Here is a 25,222-nt window from a genome sequence, read left to right as displayed (position 1 = left end):
AATGGCATAATAAGGACACACACAATATATATATATACTGTATGGTAGGTATTTAACCTCTTCCTTGCCTACCTATCAACACTTCTGTACTTGTCAGCATCACATTCCTTAAGGTAGAACGCCCACAGAGTGAACGCTTGGTCAGTTTATTACAGAGCCTTGCAGAGTCAGCATTGCATTTTTTGTTATATTACTGTGAGTTATATTACTAATATATTGATTTAACAGAGGATTGCATTTGTAAATTCAGTGAAAAACTAAAGTTCACTGAATAATTGGTCTAAATAAAAATTGTGCTTGGCTGCTTTTTGTAAGCACAATCCTTCAATTCTGCTTGACTTTGATGCAGCAAAATGAAGACCAGGAATGTGAAGAATCAAACAAATAAACTCTTTTAAAAAGTATATTTCATGATAGACAGTCCCAAAAGTGCTTAATGAACACTCATTTATTATTTTATAATGAGAGTGCATAGAGAATGCTTTGGGTCATATGTCAGTACACTTGTGGCTTATGGTTTAGTGCCTTTAGCCTAAGGGACACAGGACATGCACAGTGTGTTAGCAGACACTTAAAAGCAGACATCCTGGGTAACTTTAATTTCAAAGTGACTTAAATTTTTTTTGTTTTGTTCAATTGATTCCATTTTCTTGCACTGGGAGTAGGGGCAGGTTAAGGGACTAACTTAGGTTTCCCTGGCTGGTCTGTGGCTACCAGTTCAATGTTTTGTCCATAAGCTTATACTGCCTACAAAAACAAAGTGAAAGAAAGTCCAGAGGACAGTTTTACAAATACCAGGTATGATACATGAACCAGGGGCGAGTTAATTACACTATTGTCAAGAAGAAATAGTTTAGAGTTTACATCACCTAGCTAAACATTTTCACTGATGCCGAGTTTCAAGATAATGTGAACTAGATCTTGTTTGTGTGTAGATATGCTCAAAATGGATTGCACACATTTGCTGGTGTCTCAACTGCAATAATGCTGAACTAGCAATGTCTTGTTACTTAGATGAGGTCAGGCAGAGCATAACATATAACTAATGAATAGCATAGATAAGTCTGCATTTTCAATTTGGATATGATTACCTACTCTACCGACAGCTTCACTGTCACTGACTTTGTTAAAATTACTGCTGATGAGCAGGACATCAATTTTTTCTTAAATGTTAAGCTGTACAAATTCACAGGAACAACAGATACAGATATATGAAAGGCACATTCTCCCCGCAAACCCCATGAAGCAACAGTCAATACCCCAGAAAAAAAAATCACATTGACTCAAGTATACAGAACCTTTGACACTGCAAATTTGTCTCATCGTATATGCCATTTAAATGAAAATCACTAAGATGTTTCTACAGTTTGTTTGGAATCCGCCTGTGGCCAATTCAATTGATCGGACAGGTTTGGGAAAGGCACACGACTGTCTATAGAAGGTCCCACAGTTGAAATTGTGTATCAGAGAAAACACCAAGCCATGAGTTCTAAGAAATTACCTGTAGAGCTTAGGGACAGGATTGTGTCATGGTACAGATCTGGGGAAGGCTACAAAAATTACGCCTGCAACATTAAATCGGTCTCAAATTCACAGTGTCCTCCATAACTCTTAAATGGAAGAAGTCTGGAACAACCATGTCTCTTCTTAGAGGTGGTTGTCTGGCTGGACTGAGGGCTTAGTAAGATAGGTGACCAGGAACCTAATGAGTCACTTTGGCTGAGCTCCAGAGAACTTATATGAAGATGATAAAAACTTCCAGAAGGATAATCATCACTGAAACACTCCACGGATCTGGGCTTTAAGACAAAGTGGCCAAGACATAAACTTCTCCTCAGTAAAATACACATGGATAGCCTTTTAGAGTTCGCAAAAAGGCACCTAAAGGTCTCTGAAACTGTGGTAAAAAGAAGACCAGGCACAACCCATCATGTGTGAAATACCACTGAAATGGTAAGGTTGGGGGTGGCAGCATCTTGCCGTTACAGGGAAGAGTTGAGAGAAAGCTGAATGGAGCAAAGCACTTTACAGAGATATCCCTAATGAAAACTTGCTCCAGTGTGCTCTGGACCTCAGGCTTTGCTGAAGATTCACTATCCAACAGGACAATGTTCCAAACACAAAGCCAGGTTAAAACAGGAGTGGCTTAGGGAAATCTCTGAGAATGTCCTTGAGTGATCCTGGTGGAGTTCAGACTTCAACCCAGTTGAATATCTCTGGAGAGACCTGAAAACCGCTGTCTACCGATAGTCTCCATCCACCCTCATACCCTGAGAGAATCTGCAGAGAAGAATGTCAGAAAATCCTCAGATCTACGTGTGCAAAGCTTGCTGTGTCATACCCAAGTAGACTCCAGGCTGGAACTGCTGACAAACGTGCTCCAACACAGTACTGAGTAAAGAGTCTGAATATTTGTGTCAATTTGATATGCTAGTTTTGTATTCCTAATAAATCTGCCTAAAGATGAATAAAGATCAAGTGTTGATTGATGAGGGAAAGACGAATTCAAATGATTTTAGCACAAGGTATGTGAAATGGGAAAAAATGGGAAGGAGTCCGAAAACTTTCTAAATCCACTGTAGATAACATACTGTTCGTTCTTATCTTATTATTTAAAAAATGCAGGAATACTTTTAAAATAAAAAAACTACACCCCAGATGTTTAAAGCTGTTTCATTATTGTCATCACTGTAATTCTGGTAGTTATCATAATTAGTCCTTGTGTAAAAGTTTTTGAGTTAATGTCACTCCTTTCAGAACTAAGCGAGTTCAGACTTTTGGAGGAAGACAATGACAACTCTGTGGCAGGGGAGAAATGCAGTTTACATACCGGATATACGAAAGAAATAGTGTAGTGCACAGTGAAGAGGCGGGGAGACTGGACACATGAGGTTTAAACAGTTTAGGCACCCCTTCATTGAAACAGGTAACCTCCAAATGATTAATTAGGCCCCTTTTGTGCTGGTAAGTGTTTGACTTGTGCCTGCTCAGTCTATAAATAATGTATGCCTCAAACTCATATATTTTGCCTTATTTTTGAATCCATCTGGGGTTCATTGGGTAATCCATGACAATATATTCACATAAGCAGTTATATTCTTAATAATATGTTTTAGATGAAAATGCAGTCATTTCTGCTATCGATTGGTACCCTTATAATCAGCATAATTGTCTTTATTCTTTCCAAAACAATTTTTAATGCTGTCCGAATATAATTGTTTAATTTAATTTGAATTGAGATGAAATGATTTAAGCACATATAAGATTTCATTCTGTATATCATATGACAAAAATAAGTGCCTTATTTTTATCTTTTGACATTTCATGCTAATTCAAAATGGGAAGTCACCTACAGCAGAACCAGAACACCACTAAAGATTGCCAGCTCTGCTAATTAAAGTTTTATTTGTAATATGCACAATTGGTTTGGTTTTGCTTGGTTGTGACTATGACCTGCTAATGATTGTAAGAGGGTCATTGTTCATCACTACCAAAAGAAACTAATTCTTATTATTAAAATTGAGTAATGTTTATAACAATCCTGGGGCAGAATGCTGGGCAAAACCTAAGAAGAGGGACAACATACACACAGTACATCTTTTAGTCACTTTCTAATATGTAACTAGATTACTAAGGGCTTTACTTGGTGTTAAGAAGACTTATGACGCACCAAGAAAATGGTTATTCACTATTGTGGCTTAGTAAGATGCAGTTATATCATAGTAAAATAATTTGTTAATCCAGCTGCTTTGTCTGGTTTTATTAAGCATTAACTAAGGTGACAGGATTTATACTGAAGTATAGTCTGATGAGAAACGCATTATTACCCACTGTCCATTTCAAATGGGTTTGAGGGAAAGGTCTTTAGGTGTTTGTTGATTACTCGAGTCTCATCCTGCATTCTCTTTTCTGAAGTGCAGATTCATTTACATTTGTTGAAAAATATTCTAGTTAAAAGCAATGGCATGATACTTGTCAGAACCTCTGAGATTTTTTTCCATAAAAGTCCTGGCAGACACTTTAATTTAATCGAGTGCCAGAGATTTTTACACTTATTAAAAAAGGGTTATCAAACTTAGCCAAAGTGAAAATACTGAAAGAGAAAGAACCATTTATCAGCTTTGTGGGGATGTGATAAATTCAAAGTCTAAAACAAAACTAGAGTAAAACTAGAATTTGTCTAAAGAGAAGATTGCTCATAAACAACATTTTTCATTAAAGCCTTGCCTTTGTATTGCTAGCCAAGTTTGGGCTCTGATTAATTTCCATGACAATCTTTTATAACATAGCCACCATGACAGTTACAAATAAACAAATCACATACTGTATATCATGTACCTAGAGTCTATTAACTCAGATACACAAAATGGCACTGCCCATGAAGTAATAAATGTGAAAAAATGCAAAAATTTGAAAATATGATGACAGCAACATAAAGGCAATAATAATAAAGAAAAAGAGAATTATTATTGTTAATCCTGAGAATATTCTTATTGTAGAGCTGCTGAAGGGAATACATAAGGAGGACAGACAACAAAAATACCAGAGATACTCTTAGCAATTTAAATGGCAGTAGTATAGAATGATTTTATAAGTGACTTTCCATTTTAATGGACTCAATAGTTCTAAGTACTAGTGGTAGCAAACCACTTAAGACTGAATCCTGGCTTATGTTCTGTTGGACACTTAAATGTACAATACTTCAAGGACTCCACTCTGGCACATATTCTATCCAAATTGTTATATGGCATCTTTCAGGTATGATAAATTAAAAAAAGCCTTTTGTAAAAAAAAATAAATAATATGTCATGTGATCGTAGCTAAACAAAAAAGAAAACAAAGAAATTTTACTAAAAGAAAGGTGACAAGCACTACCCAATTTGTGGCTGTCAGGCTGTTCTGTGAAATGTACTTGATATGTGACAGCTGATTAAGAGGTGTAAAAGGTTCTGAAATTGAACTACCAAGTTGTTATAAAATTAGCAAACTCCGAGGGGGAGATCCAGGGGTGACTTCACTGCATCCTTCCTATTTCATGTCAGTCTCTAATGCAGTATCCCTATAGTGGCAATTTGAAACAAGTTTGCCTTCTAATGGAACACTGGATTCCTGGATAATGCTATTTGCTCTTAATAGAAAAAAGAAGAGACTTTAAATTTGGGATGCAAGCTCTGATGGGTATAATGCTTGAATTTGTAAAGAACTTGCAACAATATAAAGTGCTGCCGTGTTCACTGACTTCTTTATGGAAGTGTTTCTTCAAAGCCATTTGTAATGGCTGTCCTTTGATCCATGTTAATGTCTATTACTGCTTTTCATCTAAATGTGAACACAACAATCTATCTATCATGTAGTTTCTTTTCAAACTATGCATCATATCTGATAATCTGACTGTCTACCATGTAGTTTCTATTTAATCTATCTATAATGTAGTACCTTTCATGCCCACCTATTATGTAGCGCCATTCCAATCTACGGCACAGTACCTCCTCCTCCCCTTTTTTTTACACTAGAATTACCAAAGCCTACAAAAAAAACTCGGAATCCCGGCCCACCTTAAATCCCTGACGGAGAGGTGCGAACGGATTTAATGTGGGCTATGATTATGAGCTTTTTTATAGGCTTTGGTAATTCTAGTGTTAAAGCCTGTGTTATCCAAATCAATATCACAGAAAGGCAGAGCCAAAAGTTAAGAATGAACCCCTCTTCCCATTTGGATTGTAGAGCAATGTGACACACACACATTTGATTGCATAATAGAGGCAAAGACAAAGTGTGTACAAAACCTTCAATCACAATCATCTACTCAGATGACTGATTTATAGTGTTTAATTTTCTCAAGCACATCACTTTCAGATCCCTTTCTTAATGCTGAGTGGTTCCAACTACCAAAACGAAAAACAAAAACAAAACTTAAACTAAAGAAAGAAGATGTAGTTGCATTGAATAATTCAAAATTAGGAACTGTCTAATTTGTGGAATTAATGGAGAAGTCAGATCTTGCCTCCATCCTGCCATAGTGTCTGTTTCCATGCCAGAGACAGAGATAAATGAACACGCCTCAGTTCATTAAAGTGACACCTTTCAGTCGTTCCCATTTAACTCAAGCAGCCGGTACTCTGTGATGACACAGCCTACTTGCTAATCGGAAGACTTATTGCATCAGAACATCTCAAATATTGTGAGCAAGGCCATTTTGCCCAGAAATAAGCCTTCAGCCTAGTCATTAGATTTGCTTCTCCAGATCCATGACCTCTGGGGCTACGGGGTTAACAGCCTATTTTGACAACAAAGTGACTGACAGGTACTGTTTATCTGTGTCATGGCTAGAATATGCACAAATTCTGTTTTAAAGTCACTCTGAATGCTTGTTAATTTCTACTCAGATGAATGACTCACTGAAAATAATTTCTGTTTTATAAAGTCATAAAATTAAACAAAACAATTTTATCATTCTTTTCTATGTGCATTTTTGCTGAAAAAGAATTCAGATTCAAGACTATTACCTAAATATGAAATGTTGGGCACTTCCATCCATCTTAAGTTTGAACATACGAACATAAATATCCTCACACCTGCCCCCCCAGTACCATCCATTTAATATAATCTTACCCTGCTTACACAATGTGACCATCCCATAATTTGTAGGGCGGAAGAAAAATCCAACTCAATTCCGCAGCACAATATAATGCTTTTTAGCCTTGTCATTCTCTCTGACCTATCGATCCATGGGAGATGCCAGTGTTAGCAATATATAAAGGGGATTGCTCAAAAATGCGTAAGGATAATAGGGAGATAAAAATGAAAATAAACATACAATAGCAAAAAAAAAAAAAAAAATCTTGTGGAAAGGAAAATCAGCTCCTAATACCTCACCTACTCCTCTTTTTATTTTTAATCCCGGTTCACTTAGAGAGCAGTCTGTCATTACCCATCCCTACTGAAAGACCTTTGTTCAGAAAAGGAGAATTCCCCTGCACTGGCCTTGTATAGACTTTATGTCACGGGTTTGAAGAACACTGTTCAATATTTCATCATACATTTTTAGCCCTCGCTTAAATGGATTTAACCCTTATCTTTGTGACAAAGGAGGCCTGGTTCATCTCAGGATTTTCCTCTTTTTTCTGATAACTACAATAAAGCTGCACCATTTGAAGCAGCAGAAATAGAAATGAAATAAAATGACTTGTTTTCTACATACTGTAAATTCATTATGGAATTAAAAAAATGACAGATTTTAGGATGACTGTTTCCTGTATAATTTACAAGTTCATATCGGGTCCATAAAGGCTTTTCTGTGAATGCACATATTATCCTCTAACATCAACAAGACTTGCACGTTAGTGATGTGACAATGGCTTGACATGAGTAACTGTGGATTTAGAAAGTCTGGCAGGTGGCTGGAATCCTTACCTGGCCAGGATGTCCAGAATGTGAAGAACCGGGTGAGAGAGTATTTGTGGGACAGTTTCTCTCTTGGGGTAATAGAGGGCAGCCCCCTTTGGTTTCCAGTGGGGCCACAGGTTATGAGCATGAATAGCTCAACCCTATTGGAACCCATGGCCGCCGTCAGTGGGTTCATGTACCTTTTCAGGGCCTTATTTGCCCACACGTCCGCCATACCCGGAAGTGTGGCCGGAAGAAGCTTTTTAGGCACATGGAGTCCTTCCAGGTGCCCTATAAAAAGGGGCCAATCCCACCATTCAGGGGCCAGAGTCGGGAGGAAAGAGTGGACAAAGTCTGAGGAAGAGTGGAGGCAGAAGGACTGGCGGCAAGGAAGGGAATGGACTGTGTATTGCGTTGTTGGTGATTGGTGCACAAACTGTAAATTAACACAGGTATTGAGTTGAATCTGTGTCCTGCCTGTCTGTGTTGGAGGCTAGGGTGGCAGTACGCCCCCTAGTGGCTTACAGTACATAGATACATTTATAAAGTGCTTTTATAGACACTCAAAGTGCTTTACATAGGCAATAGGAGAGTCACTTATGCCAGTATGCATGCCACACACCAACTATTAGATGGTGAAGGAGTGAGAAAGATAGTTAGCCAGTTATGGACAGAAGGTGATTAGGGGGCCAGTGTTGGGCAGTTTAGCCTGGACAGTAGGAAATACCTTACTCTTTATAACCTCAGAGAGACAGGACCCTGGTTTTATATCTCATCAGAAACTATTTTTACAGCACAGTATCCCTATGATTGTACTGTGGCATAGGGAGCCATGCACAGACCACAGAGTAAGCACTCCCTTCTTGGCCTTACCACCACCACCCAATCAAAGCACCGTGCTGTCCCTACATTGATGGATTGAAGGCCAGAGGTCCACATGACCATCATCATCAAATTCTTCCATGTGAAGCCTGAATACAATGAGGACTGATTGAGGTCAATTATGTTAAGTAGAATGCCTAGAGGCGGCTGGGAGGTCCCATGGCCTCAGAACCCCTGCAGATTTTGTTTTTTTCTCCAGCTGTCTGGAGTTTTGTTTTGTTTTTTTTCTGTCCTCCGTGGCCATTGGACCTTACTTTAATTCTATGTTAATCAACATTGTCTAATTTTATTTTTATATTTTGATTTTTTTTCTTTTGTTTTTCTCTTCCTTCATCCTGCAAAGCACTTGTGTATGAAAATGTGCTATATAAATAAATGTTGTTGTTGTTGTATCTCTTCGAGCAACAACCCATAATTTCCTGGCTGGTCTTTTTATACTGGCCAGGCCTAATCATTCTTAGTTTCAGGAGGATTGCCTGTTCTGAAATGCAGGTAGTATGGCTGCTGGTGTGCATGTGAACCTGGTGGTGGACTGCAGCCAGGGCATTAAAATTTAATTATGTAAATTCAGACAATGGATGAATGGATGGAAGGGAAGTGTCATCATTGGCAATCCTGCTTCAAAGCTCCAGAGTACCATCATGGCCTAACATCCCATTTATATGTTCAACTTGAACGTTCCTCTCAAATCCACAAAGGTTTTTTCCAGGCCATTCCTCCACCCTAGAGCTGTTTACGACCGAGTTTGGATTGGCTATCCTGTCCAGGGTTAATGCCAAACAGTTATCTGGTTCTATGCAACAGGACACCATTTAGTACTTAATATGCCTGTTTCAAAAAGTGTATTTGATAGGATAAACACCAATCCAATTCATTTTAAATTTGCATTCAGGTTTTCAACAGCTCAGTGATATAATGTTATATAAAATATGATATAGTTCAGCTTAACCAAGATATTAAATATATAATATGTAAATAGTAATTATTAAGATTTGTTGGTAAAAGTATGTTTTTTTTTATATTCTTAGAAACTGTATTATACTTTGGCAACACTTGGAGTTGAGCACTGTTGTCTCATAGCCACAAGAACATGGGTGCAAGTCTTTACTGGTATGGAATTTCCAGATTGTCAGTGTGAATTTTCTCCAAGTACTGGATATTTCTTCCCTGTCCCAAACGTACAAATGCCTGATGACTGTAAAGTGGCCTAGTCTGGCTGACTGAGTCTGTCTTAAGTGACATACTGGTATCTTATCCATTTGATTAAATTTAGTTGATTTTTGTATAGCAGTCTTACTGCCTTATGCCCACTTCTACTCAGGTAACCACTGGTGTCCAACAAGCCTGTAATTGATGGACGATTATTTTACCCTGCCAAGACTATTTATTTGCAAGTAAGAGGAGAAGGCCACATATTTAGTCTAGGGCAATGTCGGTCCTGGAGAGCCGCAGTGGCTGCAGGTTTCTTAATGAGAACTCAAACACTTACTGCTTAAGTGACATTTTGATGCTTCATTTTAGTGGTCTCGCTTGTTAAGGTTCCCCACCCTTAATTGCTTATTTCAATCTTAAACAGCTGCATTCACTGTTTAATGGCTCCTCATTAGCAATAGGATATAAATGACAAAGCAGCCAGCAGCTCTCTATCTAGCTTGTTTCCATTTACATCTCTGTGGGTTCATCATGCACTGTTTGATTTAATAAAACACTCAATAGAAAAATGTGACAGACTGAAAATCAAACATTTAGGCATCAAATCTTTTGGATGACATCCCTGCAAAGGAAAAAATCTACGATATAAGTACCTAAAATTACAGACTAACAAGCCATAAAATTAAATAAGGTCTGAGATTGGAAAGTACTGGTTTCTAATTCAGCAATTGGGCTGGATTGAAAACCTGCAGCCACTGCGGCTCTCCAGGACCGACATTGCCCACCCCTGGTCTAGCAGGTAGAATTTCAGTTTTTTTACTCATGCAGCCATCACTTCATCTCTTGGTGTGCACAGTGGATGCAATTCTTGACCTGTAAACAGATGTAACATATCCAGATGTACAGTACTACATCACCCTGGATACAGTAAAATTTACAATAATAATAATCCTCTAATGTATCCAAAGTAATTTTGACTTGAGATTCAAAGGCTCCAGGGCTCTACTTTCAGCTAAACTGTTAAGGCATCAGGAGCATTTTACATTTGTTCCATGTGTTTCCTTAGAATGGAGAGGAGAAAAGCCCAGAGGACCACTGAGGTCATGTCCGATACCTGGGATATTTAAACCAAACGACAACCGGAAGTCAGGGTTCAGACTGGGACTGTCTTCAGAGGCAATCAGAGATCTACCCCTCCGAGGAAATTTACTTTTCAAATGGTAACCGTTGAGTGTTTTTTTCTGGCACAATTATGTCTCACCTTCATCCTTTAGAGATTACAATTTAAAAAGAGCATCATACTAGATCCCAACCCTCATTTCGTTTAGGTTCTATATTTATTTACGTAGGTAACTTTGTTGAAATATCTACACATGTTTTTAGGAAAAGATGTATTCATGTTGCTATTGTGGATGACAGCCAATTTTCCTGAGATCAAATAATATGGTTTTAAGCAACGGCTAAATGATCTTTGTCAATTGATGTTCTAAACTACTACGTCATCATATCAATCAATCATAGTATACAACAAAAAATTCAGGGAATCTGCATAGAGACGAATATTTAAACATGACACAGTGGTGAAACTGATAGGCTTTTTGTCCACAACACTTGTAACCATCTTCAATTCAGTGAAGATTTCCCCCATGTTCTCTTGTTTTTCCACTGAAAACTATATTTTAAATGTATGAAGCAAGGTTGAGTGATGCTTTTAAATGATATTTTTGCATGTATCTAAGAGACCCCACGGGTCTAGGTTTTCATTGTGCTAACAGGTTGATTTCACACCATCTCTTGCTACAGCTCCATTAAAATGGGTATATGAGTATTCATGGAAGATGTAAGTTTTTTCAGGACGGTGCTTAGTGTTTAATATGCTGACTACGATAAGCAGTGCTTAATTACCCAATGTGCGTAGAAATGCTGAGGAGGAGCCGTTAACTTTTGTTGAATTTTACCTACAGTACAGTATGCCTTATATAAGCCTTCATCTGTATTATGTTAATGACTGATCACACTGATGACTGTTCAAAATGAATGAGAAATTAATCAAGCAGTCTTCTTCAAGGATGATGTTAAGTCTGATTTTCTGTGTCAGCTTCATGGACTATCTGCCATCACATTTCATGCAAATGTGATTGATGAAGAAACAGAACATGCCATCATTTTAACTCATGAAACTTAGGGAAAAACATTTAGGAGGAACAGCTGATAAATTCTTTCTCAAGCCATAGCATACATGCAAAACACAAACGCAATAAATAACAACTTAATAAAATTCATGAAATAAATTATACAAATTTGAAAAATGTAATTAAAAGTATTAAAACAATGAAAATGAAAAATCTGAAAAACAGAGCACTCTGTTGTACAATTGTACAGTGTAACACATTTAGACATGACTTGACCTTCACCTGTCTTAGACCTGATAAATGCAACTTCATTTGACAAACAAAGCAAACACATTTGCTTTTTAACCTGTCCATTCGATCCTTATCAAACCAGCTTAATCCAGTTCAGGGTCACAAGGGCAAAAGGAAAAACAGCACCTGTCAACCACAGGGCGCACTCACTCATACTGGGCTATTTCAGACTCATTTGTGGTTTTTATTTATTCATTAAAAAATGGATATGTTTGAAAATAGGAAGTGTGCCTATTGCTTTAGTAATTTGTAACTGTTGTGCCCATTTGGTTCAGTTCCAGTGAAAAGGTAAGTACTGATCACAACAATGTATATTTTTCTTTTGTAGCAGGTGACAGAAATTCTTTTTAAGGGTGTTATTATGCTTTAATGGAAACAACACTAGTTATTTCTAGTAAACAGAGACTAGGGGATTAAACGTAAGTCAGAAAAGAAGTGAAAGGTTTGTAGCCAAAAAATCAGTCCTATCTACTGTATTACCAAAGCCTAATCAGAGAACCAGGTTTGTAGTGAGAAAACAAAGCAAGAATCTTAAAAGAACACTCCACCCAAAAATGATTCAAAAACGCTGAGCATACATATGGATCGCTGACATAAAGATTATGTGATACGGATAATGTGCGGCTTCTTATTCTTTATCCATGGACATTTTCACATCGTTTGTTATTACACAGTATTGGTCACCATTGGGTTTTATTAAAGTATAAACTTTTTTCTCTACGTTCTGCCCGAAACATTTTCTTACGCCATCATTACATACTATGAGGGGTAAGTAACATTTAGAAAAAATATCATTTTTGGGTGGAATATTCCTTTAATACTGAACATTAAAAGAAGGATAAGGCAAAGCATAAACCACAAGCACTACATATATATCCAATGCTCAGATTACCGAGGAGTGTGCAGTGGTAAGTGTTCTCCTGGTTGGCAACCATGTCAACTGAACCATAGTGATGTTCTACAAAAACAAGATGATGTCAGAAAAGGATGTGAAAATAAACATCTTGCAAAAAGTTTTTTAAATGCAATTTAGATCCAGCAGGATTCATCACTTGGAACAGAAAAGAACGTTCAAAAAGAGATGCACAATAAGAGAGACAGAGAGATGTTAGGAGCTTGCACTGATACAGCGCAGAGGCTAGAGATGTGCACTGGCAGTCTGCCCTTAGCCTGCAAATTGATCCATTCTGGGCATGATGTTAATCTGCATCCGGCCCAGCATGTAGCCCATCCGACCTGCAGGGAAAACTAGGGGGTTGGTGGCAGAATTGGCACTCCAGCCGCCACAGAAAAACCTCACACTATTCAGTGTGGTGCTGAGGTGTCACCCGTTGCATGGCTGCACTTGGGTCCTTATCTGGGATCCTGAGGTGCTTTGTCATGTGGCGGGTGCGACATAATAAGATCAGAAAAAATTTATGAGGAAGCCAAATCATCACAGGTGTACAGTTTTAGCACATCTAAACATAGCAGATATCACACAGCAAAGAACTGAAGATCGGAAACTAAACAAAAGGCAGAGTAATTAAAGTCATTAGCTGAAAAAATAATCATTTTCTTAAATTTAACGATAATAATAATATTACAATTAAATTTAATATGAATAATGGGCTAATGCTCTATCCACAGCTGGGTCTTGTAGCATGCCCAAGTTTGTTGCGATAGGCTCTTGGATGTTTTTCTTGGCAATGAGACTTTCCTTTATTTTCACAAAGTGCACACAATTACTGAGCTTGTGACTTGTTCTTATATAAAATGTACATATACACAGGAATAGTGATGTGTAGTGTCATAGCAAGCAAATTTCCTGAAGGCAACACTTGATGACATCATAACTGTGTGATGCCACAGAAAGGAAAAGAAAAGTAATAAATGTGAATTTCCACTTGGGGATTAATAAAATATATATCTATCTATCCATCCATCCATATGAAAAACGCTCAGCAGATTATTTAAAGAGCTACTGTAGTGATCCACTCACTCGATATGGCCAAAGTAGTATTTGGCCTCCAAAATGACCAAGAAAGCAGGCCAGAATCTCCACTGGTCTACCGAGAGGGGTGTTCAGCCAGAGATCCATCAAGACTGGTGGGCTTCAGCTTACACCATGGCCAAATTTCAGTTCAAAAATCTATTCATAAAAGTCCCAATTATATCAAAAATGCCCAACTAAAGAAGGGCTGACCAAAAACCCTTGGGAGTGAGACAAAATGGGTAAATGAAGATTTTTTATGTATAAAAGATTTATTTAAAAAAATATTCTATATAACAAAGAAAACTCAGAGAGCAGAAAGGTAAAAAGGAGCTGTCTTCAGTAACAAACCAAGCCTCAAAGCACAATCTCAATAGAGTGGCCAAAACGTAGAACTACAGGGTTGAAAATCCAGTAATTCAGCAAAACACAAGAGAACTCACCACCAGCAGGCACATACAATGTACCAAAAAGGGACTGCAATTCCCATGAGCCTTTACAAGGATGGGGGCAGTCCCTAGAGGGAGATGGACAAGTGGCTCCACCTCTTGGGGAAACATGGTAAAAGAAATTATCACACATTGAAACTAAGCAATAAACACAACAGACAAAAAGACATTATTATATAAACAATAAACCTAAATGTCAATGTTAACATAGACAATAATAATTAAAGAATTATGAAAAAAACATAAAAAAAGAATTAAAAAATAGACTTTGATGCTGGCTTAAGCATCACAGTGGAAGGGCGCCACAGACCAGTTCATTGACGAACCTGCACATGCACATACTCACTCGCAGTAAGCCAGAAACATCCACATGAACACAGGGAAAATATTCAAACTTCACCAGGTCAAGGACCCCAAATGTACAAAAGCAGCAAGGTTCATGTCTCTCTCAACGCGAAGGTCAAATATGTTTAAACATGTTAGACTATTAGGGAGTGCACTTTTTTCACTGTACTAATGATGTGCTCAACCCTAGTAGCTACTCAATTACTGAGAAAGGTACTTTTACTAAATGCAAGTATGCTGTTTCCTACCTGTCTGAGACAGAAGAGGTGTGTAGGGTACTTTGGGCTCTATGGCACTCATTGGGGGAGGTAGCAAGGGGTTGGCAAAGCTTCGGAGTGGGTGGGTGGGCCGGACACAGGCTGTGGGGATGGTCCTGCTGGGTACCTCCTCTGGTACTGAATGCTCAGCTTGCGTTTGAGCAAGCAGGGATGGTTGCTGGGAATGTACTGCCGCGCCCTCAGTCATTGCTGTGAAGGAAAAAAACATGGCTATTACTTGAAGGTTTGCCTGTATATGAAGAGAGGTTCTGCCAGTTTTACAGAACAGTGAAGAAAAGAATACAGCAGTGAATAAACCTAAAGAAGTTAATTCTCTTGGCCATCTGTGGTCAACATCATAGTGTAGCACACTGCAGTCATTTCATTGGGTTCCCAAATTGGCAATGAATCCTAGACAGAATTCACTGAATGGACAGTAATAAATAAAACATTGAGATCTTCCAGTGCCTGATTTCATCTGACCTTTGCACTTCCAGATCACTCACTGCACAGTTAACTTTCCTCTCAATGAAGATCAACACTCTGCTTTTTTAAAACACATTTTAAATATTCATTGCATTCTGGGTTTTACATAAAGAGCTTTTCAGTCTTTTAGGGGACTTTATATATAGTGTTTAACATATCCTGTATTAATTAGAACATAAAGAATACCCCCTCAAAAAAATTGGAGTTTGTTTGACATCTGAAGTTTACCATAATAGTACATCTTTTCTAAACAGAGTAGTAGTTCTTCTTTAAGGCAACAAAATTAAAATAGAGATAACAGTAGACATAAAAAATATAACAAATGTGAGCATTTCCAATTATAATTAGCTTCATCAGAAAATGTTCTTAACATTTACGCTATTTCTGCTTGAGAATTAGAGACATGAGTTTAACTATCTAAAAACGCAATCCTAAGCAGTCTAAAGTAGAGATTCCTTAGCTCAAGTGGTAAGCTACTTGTATCAAAATACAAGGAAAGTAAAAGAAATATAAAGAAAGACATAAACCTGAATACAGAAATTAATCACAAAAATCAGAAAAAGAACAAGAGCCAAAAACCAACATTGAGAATCTTATTGACAAGAAAAAAGTCAAAACAGACACTCAAAACCAATACATTTTTGAATTAAAAAATGTTTTAATTAAATTAGACTACCCAAAAGGACTCGATAACACAGCAGCTTTTGTCAGCTAATGCCAGAGTGAATTGCTGGTAATGGTAGAGGCATGCATGTGTCTTATTTAGGACTCTCATGAAGCCACAGCACCTGACAACCCTAACTGTCAATTCCTCCATGCCATGCTCTCTCAGACAACAGACAAAACTAAGGGCAAGGGAACTACAAACACAAAACTACAAAGACAAGGTAAAACGAAAACAGTACAACAGCAAGGGAGTAAGAGAAAATGACAAACAAAGGAAAATGAAAAGAGGTACTAAGGCAGTAATCTTAACAATATGTAGAGATGGCTGCATCAGAGCATCAGAGACAGCCTCAATTTAGGATTTGCTCTTTATTTTGAATGGTAATTTTAAAAACAGGACACCTGAATGGCTCTATGGTGCCCTTGAAATAAATCTCAAGCAGCCACTTCTGTCACTTAGTAGATTTATTTAGCTCAAAGGTATAACCAGCTTGATTTTCAGCTATGAAATGGGCAAAGCTGCAACAGAAGGCTGTGTTCTAAAATCAGAAGAAGTGTACAATAGACTGTAAATTAAAATGGGAGATACATACAGTGCATATACTTTCATCATCATCATCATCTTCACTGGGTGTATTTTCTGTTCCTTTTAACACAAGTCATATGCATCAGAGTCCACTAGGACTAATTCCTTTAGCTGAGCTGGATAAGCTACTTGCTTTGCATCACATGAAGGAAAAAGTTATGAGAACTGATAACGTAAAGAAAGTTTAGTTCAATTTAAAGGGCAAATAACATGCAGTCAATCCCACTTCAGATGTGGTCTTTTTTATAGTTTTATAGATGGGTAACACTCCAATTCTGTTATCCAAGAAGGATACCAACCATATCAATCTCTCAAACACACAACACCTAAGCACTAATAGTAATAAAATCAATCAATAGGCTCTTGTAATGCTTATGGCTTCAACATTCCAATAAATCTAAACAATAAAAAGTACATTGGCTAAGTTAGGGGCTAGACGAGAGTGTGGTGTAGTATCTAATGAACTGGACCTTCATTTCTGGACCACGAAATTCCTGATTCACTCCAGCTTGGCATGTCAGCCCAAGCAATTTACCTAACCTGCCTGCTCTCTAGTTGTAAAATATTTACCGTATAGCAAATAACTGTAATGTTCCTATATCTTGTAAGTCACTTTAGAAAAATGCATAAGACAAATGCATGCCAAAGATTAAAATATATCAACCACATTAAGGTCTCATTTTCATTTAAACAACACTACACTGAACAGAATGCACAATTTAAGTTCTCGGTTTGTAAGTCTTAGAATAAAAACTGCCTAATAAGGATTAATTGTTCTTTAATGGTTGAGGAGTGAAAGATCCTCCCTAAAACCAGACAGATTATAGTACAGCAGGAACACAATACCCACTTATTAAAAAAGGTTTCTTTTTTTATTAAAAATGTAACAACAAACAGCATAAGGGTATTTGTATTATTGTGGCAATAGGACAGTACTGTGTTGTCTTCACTGTTCTTAAGAAGGGGTCACCTAAATCAGGACCTTGTAGCATTTTCAGATCATAAAAAGGGCACAAGCCTGCACTTTTGCTAATGGGTTGACTTGCCTTTTGTTGCCTTGCCAAACGAGTGCCTTGTTGGGCGTAATGACTACTTATGTTTTGTTCCTGAGGGGCACCACAGTGGACACGCCTGACTACTTTGGTAAGGAGAAGAGAAAGATGTGCGCATTTATCAAATGTGTCTTCAACTCTGCTGTCATGAGAAAGCATATTCTTTCCTGAACTGCAGCTGAGATCCTTACAGAGGCCAGCAGTGACTTCGAAGTGCTAATATGCTGTCCTGAATATTGGCCAATACTTGACTCATGTGATGAAATGGTAAAGGCATATAGTATCTATTAATGTAAAATAGGTGATAGATAATAACAAAACTTCTACTGCTACACTAATAACAACAACATACTGTAACATTCTCAAGCCTTCTTAATCCAATTGAGGGTCAAGGGGGACTGAAATCTACCTGCTGACAGCAGTGGGCACAAGGTGGAGAACTGCACAGGGTGGGGAGCCAGTGCAGAACAGGGCTCACAAGCTCTCTCACACACACACACACACACACACACACAGGGAAAACACTGGAATTATCAGTCAATCAAGGAGGCACATTTTATTTATTTATTTTTATATTTTTTCCTTTCTATTAATTTTACTGCAATCCATACACAGCAATCAAGTTTTTACAAAAGAAAAATTAAGTTAAGAACAGGTCAATCCCCACCCCTGAGAGAGAGAGCAAGCCAAACGGAGTGAAATTTAAGGCTTATAAACATACCTAAATTAATAAATTCTATGTGCTTTTTGAGCTCATTTTAAAATAATACTGATTAGATCCTGCCATGTTTTGAAAAAAGTCTGTACGGATCCCCTAACTGAGTATTTTTTCCAATTTAGTATAATACATCGGTTTCCCACTGCCTTAAAAGAGGAAAGTTTGGGTTCTTCCAGTTTATTAGAATAAGTCTGCGTGCCAACAGTGTAGTGAACGTTCGCAGGTTGGATCATGTCCTGGGAACATTTTGGAGAGTTTTAGTCGAGACAGATGTGCTCGATATATAATTTTGAGTTGTATAATTGTATGCTTTGCGCATATGGAGTTTGAATGAATTCTCTGCATTGCTACTTTCCACTCCTTTTCTGATATATTAATTGAGAGATCTTTTTCCCAGTGTCCTCTTGGATCTTTGAAAGGTATGGATTGTAAAATGATTTTATATATTGCAGAGATGGAGTCTAAGTCCTTGAGATTGAGCAATATTTTTTCCAGCATAGATGAGGGTGCAAGATGAGGAAAATCTGGAAGGTTCTGTTTAACAAAGTTCCTGATTTGAAGATAGTGAAAGAAATGTGCAGCTGAAATGTTAAATTTGGAATGTAATTGTTCATAGGATGCAAAGACATTGTCTATATAAAGATCTCTAAGCAAGTTAATTCCAATTTTTTTCCAGATATTAAAAACTGCATATGTTTGTGAAGGTTGAAAGAGGTGATTCTCTTGCAGAGGTGCCACAGATACAGTAGAAGTTTCTCCACCTTAAAATGCTTTCTACATTGGATCCAGATTCTAAGTGAGTGGAGCACAATTGGATTATTTGTATATTGCCAATAACGTGTGTTTATTGGAGCACAGAGCAAGGAATACAAAGAAGTACTGCAGGATTTTACTTCTATTGCAGACCAAGCCTGTGTATGTTCTTCTATTTGTGTCCAGGTTCTTATCGCCTGTATATTTGTTGCCCAGTAATAAAATTGGAAGTTAGGTAGAGCCATGCCGCCTTCTGCCTTTTGTCTTTGTAGGGTTGCTCTTTTGATGCGTGGATGTTTTGAATTCCAAATAAATGAGGTTATTGTTGAATAATTGCCTAAAGAATGATTTATTAATGTATATTGGAATGTTTTGAAATAAAAAAAGGTAGAGAACAGCACAGGGTGGGGAGCCAGTGCAGAACAGGGCTCACACGCTCTCTCTCTCTCTCTCTCTCAAACACACACACACAGGGAAAACACTGGAATTATTAGTCAATCAAGGAGGCACATTTTAGAAATGTGGGAGAAAGACTTAAGTCATTTGTGGAAAACTGATGCAGACACAAGGAGACCATGCAACACCCACATGGACAACTTAACAAAATGTTGTGAGAACCAATTTTTAAATTTAAGAAAATACCATAACAGGCTTATCTCACATTCTCCATAAACTACTGTAAATTACATAGTGAAACTTTTTAAATTGTAAAAATTATATTTGACATTGGCAAACACCTGTGGTGACTCCAATCAATGTTTGTGTGGAGTCCGGAGTTCTTGGATTTGCATGTGTACTCTTGTTTGTTGAGTCATAAATATGCATGTTAGGTTGACTTCAGGCTCTAAGCTGGAATGCTGTTAGTGAGTGTGCCCAGTCATAAACTGGTGACATCCTCACAGCCCTGTGTCTGGAGCTCACTGTGATCTTGTAAAGAAAAGCAGGCTCAGATACTAAAGGGATAAAGTTTGATTTTAATTAATCTTTAATAAGCTGTGCAACATGAAGGAGAATTTGGCCTTTCTTGAATTTCTTAAATGTTAATCCAGTGATGTCTGACCATCTCAGCAAAGTTTTACCATAAAATAGCCCTTGTTTCTTTCTGCACTTAACAATGGCTGTGACTAAATGAAATCTCAAACCCACTTCAAAGCTTCTCCGTGACACCACTAAAAGGCCCTTTCCCCCACTGCACCTATGAATCTATCACCCTTGATGGATAAAGCAGCAAAGTTTTCCTTCACCACTGGCTCAAAAGAGATGTCTGCACCGCGACAACATGTTTCTAACGGGGTAAGGACAGAGGTGCTTGCAACAAAATGATATAGTGATGCAGGATTTCTTTAAAGCACTTTCTGCAAGTGAACATATAAACACGAACACACAAAATAATGCATGCATATAATAAACTGAGTCCTTGTCAACAGTGGGCCATTAGGCAAATTTTCTTGATGGAGCAAATATGAACAGAAATCAAGACAGGGCTTTACTTGGGAGTCTGAAATTATTGAACAAACAAAACTTTTAATAGATGTGCACATTCCTTCTGAAATTATTATTTAAATAAAACTTTAATTCAAGTGTGAGTCCTTCCCGTTTTATGTAACATTGAGACAACAAATGACCATCAACCCCTTACATTTTAAGTAAAATGGCTTTTAGTACCGTAATCTGATCTGGTCCATCAGCTTTACCCTAGAGAGGTGTGACAAGTGCAATGTTCAGAACAGATGATATAATGAAAAAGATGAGAAAAAGATGGTGAAAAATATATACAACTGACATTAGAAAAGCTCCATGGTGAAAAAATATCTCAAACACTTTAAAAATAATCGAAATTAATTGTTCATGACACTATAGAAAACAAAAAAACACCTACAAATGGAGCTTGAAGTAGGAATGCCTATTATGACACAATCTTACTATAAAGATATTAGAATTAGCATAGCTACTATTAAAAAAAGAGGAGCATTTAATATATCTCAGCTGCCAATTACTACTCGGTTCATTTACTGATAAGCACAGGTCCAGTTTTGTAAGTACAAAATGGTAGTGTGATGCCCAATTCTTAATTGTTCTGTACTATCTTGAAAATGAGCTAATGGTGTTTACTTCCTTTAAAAGATCCCCTCGATTGTTTGGATCCTGGCAGTTTAATAGAAACCTTGTACAAATGCTTCCCAGTTACCTGTGAAATGATACGCCATCACATGCGGTATATGAACAGCAGCAAATGGTAACTAATTATACAGACATTCAAGGCTATTTTTATGGCATAATGAATATAAAATTAATTGAATCTATTTCAAGCAAATCTAGTTGCAGCGCCTATTGCTGAGATGTGTTTCATTATTGGACATCATTATAAACAAATGGGAAGTTGGCCAAAAGCCTAAGATGTCTGTCATAAGATATTTGATAAAAAGCATTACGACTTGATACACTCTGCATTTTTACAGTCAGTTGGCTGGGATAAAGCCATCTTGTAAATACATCAGTCCATCCATTTAGTGAATCCTAAAAATCCCATTTAAAGTTACGGGAAGCCAGAGCACAAGGAAAAAGCTAAATGTGGACAGGGCCTCAGTCTACCAAAAGGTACAATAGCATACACAGGGACTGTGGTGACTTGCCAGCCACAACCTAGGTGTTGAGAAGAACCCTGGAGTATCCACAGAGTACTTACAAATACCACATAGTAAAGAAAATATATTTTTATCATTTACTATCACAAAAAGCTCTGCTCGACTATTAACACTTTGAAGATATATATCGTGTGAATGCAGACACAGAGAGAATATGAAGATTCCATACAGACAATCTGAACCCTACCTGTGTGTTACCCTCCATGCTTTCAATTCCTAACCTTATAACAACATCTCAGATCTGGAAGCACTAGAATCATCAGATGAAATATTCTGTCATCATATTGGATAGCCAAGCCCAGACTCTACTGGGTTAGTTGGCTGAGCTTTCCAGAACTCTGACTGTGTCTGAGTTTGTCAATGACTTTCTATTGTAACTGACTGTGGACTTCACTAGAGGTTCATTTTCTCCAGGGATGCTGCTCACTGGAGTTGTTTTTGTCAGCTCCTCAGTTGGCAACTGGCCACTGTTCAACAATTATTTAACAGACAGATACTGTTGATTTCCATGTATGTCAATCAGTTTCTACTTTGCTTTCTGTGTGTATTAACAAATATGTGTATTTATGTTTATTTATCCTGTATTTAGCAATTTGTAAAATTTACAGTATATGAGGGGGAACCCAAAAATAACTGGAATTGAAAAAAAAAAATGTTTTAATAATTTTTACTTATTAAAACTTTAGTCTCCTTTAAAGTACTCTCCATGTGAATGAATACACTTGTCCCAACATTTTTCCCACTGGTGGAAACATTTTTGGAATTGCTAAGGAGGAACGTTGTCCAAGGCCTGCAGCGATTTTGCTTTGACTTCTTTGAGTTCTTTTTTCATATGCGGGAACAAGAAAAAGTTACACAGAGCAAGATCAGGCGAGTAGGGAGGATGGCAAGAACTCCAAGACACACAAGTCAATTCAGAAGTCTCTTCAATAGTCCGACGATAATCTTCATAAATTGCACCGCAAACTTTTTCAACATTTTTGTCATTCCTAATTGTGGAAGGTTGGCCAGATTTTGGTTGGTCTTCAAGTGGCATTTCCCCTTGTTTGAAACGTGAAAACCACTTGTAGACCTGTGTTTTACTTAAAGGTTCCTCTTTAAAAGCAGTTTCAAGCATCACTACAGTTTAAACAGCTGTGTTCCCTAAGAGAAAACAAAATTTAACGTAGACTTGCTATTCTTTATGATCACCCATCAAGAAAATCGCAGAACACGTTTAATAAGCACCAAGAAAAACCGACACGGAATGCCATATGAACAATACAGAGCAATGCCACAGAATACTGTAAGTATGCTAAACCTAGCAGTGAAATTCGCAACTAAGTCTAGATTGAGTGCCAGGTACAGACTCCGGTTATTTTTGGGTACCCTCTCATACCTGCATTTTACCTGAGAACTTATCACAATGCTCTGTGCCTGTACTCAGTGGGGAAAACTATTCTAAAATGAACTGAATTGCATTAAAAAATGAATTACAATGTTCTGATTTTGATCAAAACCTTCTGAATACACAGATATAGACTTGCCTAAAAAAGTTACAAAATCTGGGGGCAAGTAATCATTCTTCTCACATTATAGACAGATTTGACCTACAGTGAGCACTGGTGATACTAATTTTGTTGAGCCATAGTAAATCTGTTAAATGAACCACTTGTAATTAATTAATAACCCAGTGGTTAATTGATTTGTATAATGGTGGATTATATGGAATAAAGATTATTGGATTTACAGTAATGCAACAGGACATTATGTGGTTCAGAATGACACAACAAAAATGCCATTAAGTATAATTGTATGGCTGCAATTAATATACCCATATCAATGTTTCTACAAGACAAAAATATATTTTTGCGATTATTCTCTGGAATTCCATGTTTCCAAGTTAAATGTTGATTCTGCCTTCCTTAACCTGTTAACTCCAGTAGGAGTTGATGGAGAGAATTGGGTAAAGTAGTGGGAACAACATAAAAAGGCAGACTCAGATATAAGCAACTTAGTGCTACATTCTAACTCAACAGCATGATGCTGTACATTAGACAAGACAGTTCTGGGGGAAATACACATGGGCCCAAAAAGGACATATAGATTTGGCACAAAGGACGTTCAGGTTAAGAATCTCCAATATATGCTAAGTGTTCTGATATGGCAAAGAAACCTACAGTAATACGTATGGAACATGCCATGTATTTGAGAAAACTATACAATGATTCATTCTGTAGAGAGAAGGCAGTGTGGCTCACTGTTTACAAATTCTGCTCTATGACTCTGAGAAGTTGGGATCAATTCCAAAGGAAATTTAGTGGCTACAGTGTGTTGTATTTTGGAAACACTATTTTGTTATCCTGGTAAAACCTCTTTATGACCACAAGGACAACCTCCAAAGAAACATTCTGAACTTTATTAAAATACAATGTAAAAGCTGTGAATTGGAAAAGAAGCTACCAACATGAAATATTTATCTTTTGAGAAAATTAAGCAATGATTCATTCTGTATCAAGACAGCATTGTGATGCAGTATATAACAATGCTCAAAGTATGCAGTTTTATTTCCAACTCTTTGGAATTTACACCTACAGTATTTGTTCTTTTCATTCAGTTACCTCCAGGTTATATAAGATGTTCATATTAAGTTAATGAGTGACACAAAATTCACCACTTAGGAGAAAACAGTGAATTTGCCCTGTGAAAGACAGTCATCCCATCATGCCTTAAACCCAGCACTGTAAAGGACAGGTTCTGACTCCATGCAACCCTATAGCAGGTAGACTTTGAAAATTGATAAATGAAGCCACTTGCTCTAAAGATCTAAAATGTGGGATATTAAAGACTTGTTATCATGATAGATCTACTCATCCATCTACCTATACACTGTACCTGCCTAATCCAGAGATGTGGGCATAAGGCAGGAGACTTTCCAAATGGGTTGCCAGTCCTTCATAGCAAGGTTATTATAGTTAACGAAAACTAAAATCAAAACTGAAACTATTATTAAAAAAACATTTTCGTAAACTGAAATAAAATAATTAACAAAACCGAAATGAAAAACTAAAACTAAACTAAACTATTAAAGTAGCTGGAAAAACTAACTGAAATAAAATAATAATTTACTAAAATATTTGTAGTTTTCGTTTTTGAATGAATATTCTTGCCGTTAGTCTTTAACCCTTGTAAGTTTAAACTCTAAAACAGAAAGTCATCCACCACGAGCCGTGAACGGCAGCTGGTGAAGGAGGGCGGCAGTTCACACAGCATTTGTGGTGACAGAGCAAGCTGAGTGCGGGTGCATAAAGCATGTGAAATAGAAAGCGATTTGCGTGCAGCCTTTCTTTGTGCTTTTTGTGTATCAAGATGTAATTCAAATGGCTGAAATCAGAATGTGCTGGTCAATAAAACGTTTACCATAGAAAAATCACAAGTGAGTAACGTTTCAGTTTATTTCTCAGGTGTCTG

The 25,222-nt window shown here is 37.3% G+C and overlaps 1 protein-coding gene across 3 annotated transcripts in view; it reads right to left on the bottom strand.

Annotated features, from left to right (window-relative positions):
- Positions 1–25,222, bottom strand: part of dcc (DCC netrin 1 receptor) — an 842,366-nt gene that overhangs the window by 21,047 nt on the left and 796,097 nt on the right. For all 3 annotated transcript variants that reach the window (XM_039750409.1, XM_039750410.1, XM_039750411.1), the window contains exon 27: positions 14,858–15,076. In XM_039750409.1, coding sequence (XP_039606343.1) covers positions 14,858–15,076 — 219 coding nt within the window. The remainder of the gene's footprint in view (positions 1–14,857; positions 15,077–25,222) is intronic.

This window comes from Polypterus senegalus, chromosome 4 (assembly GCF_016835505.1).
Source record: "Polypterus senegalus isolate Bchr_013 chromosome 4, ASM1683550v1, whole genome shotgun sequence".
Lineage (NCBI taxonomy): Eukaryota > Metazoa > Chordata > Cladistia > Polypteriformes > Polypteridae > Polypterus > Polypterus senegalus.
Note: the sequence above shows the minus strand (reverse complement) of the source record. Positions and strands in the feature narration are given on the sequence as shown.